Raw genomic sequence first — 5,395 nt, forward strand, 5'->3', positions numbered from 1 at the left:
ATTAAAAATTGTCTTTGATCTTTCAAGCTGTTTAATGCCACTCAGCGGGTGTTGCATGCATCGGTCCAAAAGAAGTGAAATAAAAAGCGCTCATCCATTAAAAAACCCCGTCTCACACGGCTCCGGTGGGTGAACAAAGGCCTCTGTAGCAAATTGATGAGGTTTTGTAAGAAAAATATCCATATTCAAAACGTAATAATCACTTTAATCTAGCTTGCGGCAACAGTTGTACACGGAAGCAGCTCCGGGCTGATGACATATGAGTTCAGCGTTGCGCATGCGCTGGTGAGTCTCGTGAAAACCAACATTTGTTAACAGGAGCAAAGGAAGCAAAGTTTTCTTACTTTAGCAAAGGAAAACCAGTCTCCTCTTGGCTTATATCGAAATCCTCTGACATTCTTCTTTACAAATCCTCGTTTTGTACTTCTAATAAGTGACCGTTGTTTTGTTTCGATCTCTCCCCTGCGCTTCCGCGTTCGTCACTTCTGAGCGGCGCATGCGCAAAGCCGAATTCATACGCCATCCGCCCGGAGCTGCTTCCGTTTACAACAGTGAGCGCAAGCTAGATTAAAGTGATTATTACGTTTTGAATATGGAGGGATGGATGTGCTTTATTTCACTTCTTTTGTTTATGGGCTAATTTTAATTTTTGGGTGAACTAACCCTTTAAGTGGTTTGCCACTCGGATCTCAAGGTTGCATATATTTAAATATACCGTGTTAAGTTGTTTTGTGCCAGGTTTGATATCAATGATGCTGAATGCTGTATGCTGTCTCGTGTTACAATGCGGTCACATTTACCGTTGTTCTGCAAATTTTCACAGGGGCTAAATCCAGTCAATTTTAACGGAATCCACATGATTGGGAATGTCACGTGAAGGCGGATGCTGTTAGATTCACAGCATAAATCAGCATCCACAATGACTGAACAGCAGCTCAGACATTTTGCAAAATACCTCCTCTTGTGTTCCACAGAACAGAAAGAACAAAACAGCAATACAGGTTTGGAGCAGTATGACAGTTCACATGGTTAGACAATTAGATTCCTACCTGTTTAGTCATTTGCCACACGCAGTCAATAAACTGCAAAAAGATAGGTGACCTGTCCTGATCTGCATGGTTTTTGTCTCCATGGCCGATTCTCTACACACATAAAGCATGAAGTAAATACCAACTGATAATAATTTGTTTTTTTTTGTTTACAAAAAAAACAAAAGCTAAAACACCCAGATGTGGTTTACCCTTATTATTAATGCTCTATCAACTCTATTAAAGCAATCACCCTGATAACATGGCTGACAGAACTCAAACTCCATCACTAAATGTGTGGTTTTCCAGATCCAAGACTTTGTAAACCCAGCTGGGACTCACTGAGGCAAACTTGTGTCCAAAGCTGATCCATTCCTTCTCCAGCAGCACCTGGAAGCCCCTGAGAGTCCTGTAGAATGAATCCAGCATCAGCATGGCCAGAGAAGTGAGCTGAGCTGTGCGGTCCCAGCCGTCACTGCAGTGCACCACCACAGAGCTCCCAGAAGACACCTTATCAGCCACCTGGATGGCCCCTGATAGCACCAGCTAATGCAGGATAGAAGGTAGTTACAGTAGAGCATGTTGAGTTTTATAATCAGGGGGGCACATAAGTTTTTCGGCCTGGTTCTCAAAAGAGCACCTGGAGTTTTGATTTGGTCTTCACACTGCACAGAGTGTGACCCATTAAATGGTACATGAAGTGTGAACGTAAGAGTTTTTAGTAAGAAGTACTAAAAGTAAGAATTTATAAAAATATTTAAAAAATAATGATAGTGATAATAATATTATTGCACTTTATTTATTTTTTTAAATAAAATAAACAAAATAATAAGATGTAATAATAATATTATATTTTAAAATAAAAAAGGGAGTATTAAATAAAAATACAATTATTTTATAGTAAATTTAAAAATAAAATGCTAATATATACAATTTTTTTATATGAATTTTCATCAGTTTTAAACTTAAAATCAGCAAGCTTTTATTTTGGCGGGTTGCCGGCAAGTATATCGAATAGAAATCTTATACAGTATTACAGTTTGTCAATCTAAAATTATAATTGTGCATTAACAGCTGTCAAACATGTCGGTACGCAAATGAGCGGTCTAAACTAATTTACACAGCGCAATTTTTATTTTGGTCGCGCATGCGCACCTGCGTACCACTTATGTGCACCCGTTTATAATATATATTGGTATGCATGGAATAAAAAACAAACCTTAATATGCTCTAGCCAGTGGGTGGACTCCAGGCTGGAGAGCCAATGAGACTCCTCCACATTGGGGTAGACAATGTCCTTTAACTTCTTCAGTGACTCCCTCATGACATGGATATTATGGATGTCTAGAAAGACCAGCTCAGCATTCTGATATGCATCGTCACCCTCGTAACCCCCTCCTGTGGCCTGCAGGGTAAGGGGTGAGAAGTGTACAGGTTAAGATATGTGATCATGTAGAGAAATTCTGCACACTTACTTTCACACTTCAAGTACCAAAACACATTTTCCAAGAAAAAATATTGGATCAATAATGCCATTTCAAAATGCTCTGTTAGTGGTGTTCAGTGTGGCATAGCTTTCAAGCACCACTGTGGTCCACGTCTGGGTCCACATTGTGGTTGGTTTTGCTTTTAATTAGTTTGGCAACACACTCATGCAAAAGCAAACAGTTTTGTTTGTCTAATACAAACCAAGAGTCCAAGACCGACTGGAAAACAGTAACCATCCCATACCTTCAGTGGATACGGCCATAAGTTAGATATGAGGTAAACAAAGAGGGTTTTCATATTCAAAAACTCTCAAGAATTCCTTGGAGATGAATTTGAATCTCTCAGACCTGACACTAAGCCCCACTTATTAGTAACCCTCTGCGATCTTACCTTGTTTGCCACAGCATTGACATTAGGCCTGGCATCATAAATGGTGAGTTTGGTAGTACCATTGGCCTCACGGATTAGGTCCAAGTAACGTTCATCATCTTTGTTGCGCTTGCCGCTCATTCCCACCAACGGCTGGCTACACCGCATGATCACAGCATGGTTCTCTTTATGGAACCACGACAACACCTGAGAGGGGAAGGAAACACATCATCATTACGGAAGGTAAGGTCATCAACAGACATTTAAAAAACACATTGTTGAATTGAAGATGAGGAGATCAAAAGAAAGCTTTATCATCATCTAGGGGTTTCACAATATGTATCGGTACCATACTGGTTGCCAAAATTAGGAATTTTCTTTTTTATTAGTATATTAGATATAAACTCAAAATTGGTTATACACTGTCTATATTTAATTGTTCATGCTAATTTCCCTATTTTTACATTTATATTACATTTTCATGTAATGCTCACTTAAAGTTAATCTTTAAAAACATTATTACTGTAATAACACTGTTAATCACTTTTTATCTTTAGCAGATCTCAAAATGAACATCCATTTTTCATACTGTGCATTATAATATTGTGATGCGTAAATCCACTTGTAGAATTTAAAATGACTGAATGTAGTTTTTAGGATTTCATTTTTTCATTTATTTAGACAAAATACTAAAAATAGCATAGAATTTTAATATTGGGTATTTCTTAGTTATTAGTCGTAACAAGTGCATCTCAGGCATTATCATCATACAGAGATATATAAATATCCAACCACATATAACAATAATAATAATAAATATCACATATCACAGTAAATATATGAAAGTAAATATACAATTAAATAAATCTGAAAAGCATTGCTTTCTTATTTATGTGCAAAAATGTCAATTGGCATTCTCCAAAACTTTCCACTAAACAGCCTACATTATGCAGCAGAAGCTTGAATATGACCTTCCAACAAAAATCACACCATTATTCTGGCCTTTCATACTGGTCATCTGTGAAAGAGCTCACCGGGATGCGGCAGCGGGAACGGAAGGTAGCAACTCTTCTAAGATCTTCCTCTGTGGCCTTGTATGGAACAACAAGAATTGTGGGATAGGTGTCACACAGCTCGTAGTTCTTATTGATGAAAGTGACCCTCCACTCACTACTGGGTAGACCCTGACAATCAGAACAGAAAAACAACACATAATCATTAATGAAAGTGCACTGTGCAGTAACTACATTAACAATATTATATTTTATTATATTATATTAGCAAGTGAATGGCAAGTGTGAGCAGTTTGAAAAAGGGCAGCACGACTGTTTCTAGACTAGCACAAGTCCTGGCATCTGGTCCTCACCTGCCTCCTGTACTCTCCCATGGCCTCATAAACGTTCCAGCCATTCTCCTCATACTTCTCCTGACTCAGAAAGGCAAAGAGTTGCTGTGAAAGTCAAAGAAAGAGTAAGTTAAAGAGTAAGTTAAACCAGTATATCATGCATTCTGCTAAAGATGAAAGCCGGTTGTGAAATGCTGAAACGTTGACACTTAATCGCACTGCATAAAATGCACAAAAGTGATTAATGTAGTTTTAAATCATTTCTGAACGAGTCTAAAAATTAGCATTTGAGAATAACGTTAAACACCAAACACTGACCATTCCATGAGACAGTGGGAAAGCATATTTGAAAAGAATCTCAAAGATGTCTCTTCGACTGTGGCCTTCTTGCTTCAGAGCAAATCGCAGGTTCCTCATGTCCTGATACATACACACATACACACACACAAAATGATTTGAGAATGTCACACTTCTGCTCTAACCTAACCTGTCACATTTTCATACTATAGCAGTTTACATTCAAAGTCAAAGCAGAAGCTGTAAGTGCTCTAAAAACAGATGAAGGTACTAGCATGTATAGAAAATATTCAAAAACATTTTTGGAGCAAATGGTTATTAAACACTGTGTGATACTACACATGCAGTATGTCGAGTTAAAATCTGGCTTGCAACACTTTAGGATCCCACCACCACTTTTCCCCTCATTTGCTGCCCTTAACATTAGCGGTTATGGGATGTGAATTTCTAGGGCTTTGTGTGAGCGATACCTTGCAGGTGATTTCAAGCCCGTAGGAGTTCTCTCCTCGACTGGAGGCTCCGCCCATCTTCTCTACACGGCTTATGACACCTAATGGCACATCCAGGGTAACTGGCGTCTCCTTTAGACAGGAAGTGACAATCTTATATGTATGTATGTACAATAAACACATCAGAAGTGACACTTTCAGTTCCTTGCAATTAAATATGTGCTAAAGCATGTCACAGAAAGTTTGTTTAAAAGGTCTTTGATTCCATCTAACCAGTCCACTAACATATTTGCGTGATGCCACTAGATCATCAATCTAAAGCACAAGATTTTACATTTACATTTAGTCATTTAGCAGACGCTCTTATCCAAAGCGACTTACAATTGGGGGATACATAAAGCGATTCTTCTTAAAGAGGC

At 38.4% G+C, this 5,395-nt stretch overlaps 1 protein-coding gene across 2 annotated transcripts in view; it reads right to left on the reverse strand.

The window, feature by feature from the left end:
- The window catches only part of LOC107668296 (myotubularin), a 28,804-nt gene that overhangs the window by 7,638 nt on the left and 15,771 nt on the right, over nucleotides 1–5,395 (reverse strand). For both annotated transcript variants that reach the window (XM_016460131.1, XM_016460121.1), the window contains 8 exons: nucleotides 4,998–5,108; nucleotides 4,549–4,650; nucleotides 4,252–4,335; nucleotides 3,920–4,069; nucleotides 2,907–3,092; nucleotides 2,248–2,433; nucleotides 1,371–1,574; nucleotides 1,050–1,142 (listed from right to left, as the gene is read on the reverse strand). In XM_016460131.1, the coding sequence (XP_016315617.1) occupies nucleotides 1,050–1,142; nucleotides 1,371–1,574; nucleotides 2,248–2,433; nucleotides 2,907–3,092; nucleotides 3,920–4,069; nucleotides 4,252–4,335; nucleotides 4,549–4,650; nucleotides 4,998–5,108 (1,116 nt within the window). The remainder of the gene's footprint in view (nucleotides 1–1,049; nucleotides 1,143–1,370; nucleotides 1,575–2,247; nucleotides 2,434–2,906; nucleotides 3,093–3,919; nucleotides 4,070–4,251; nucleotides 4,336–4,548; nucleotides 4,651–4,997; nucleotides 5,109–5,395) is intronic.

Source organism: Sinocyclocheilus anshuiensis, unplaced genomic scaffold (genome assembly GCF_001515605.1).
Source record: "Sinocyclocheilus anshuiensis isolate Anshui unplaced genomic scaffold, SAMN03320099.WGS_v1.1 scaffold337, whole genome shotgun sequence".
Lineage (NCBI taxonomy): Eukaryota > Metazoa > Chordata > Actinopteri > Cypriniformes > Cyprinidae > Sinocyclocheilus > Sinocyclocheilus anshuiensis.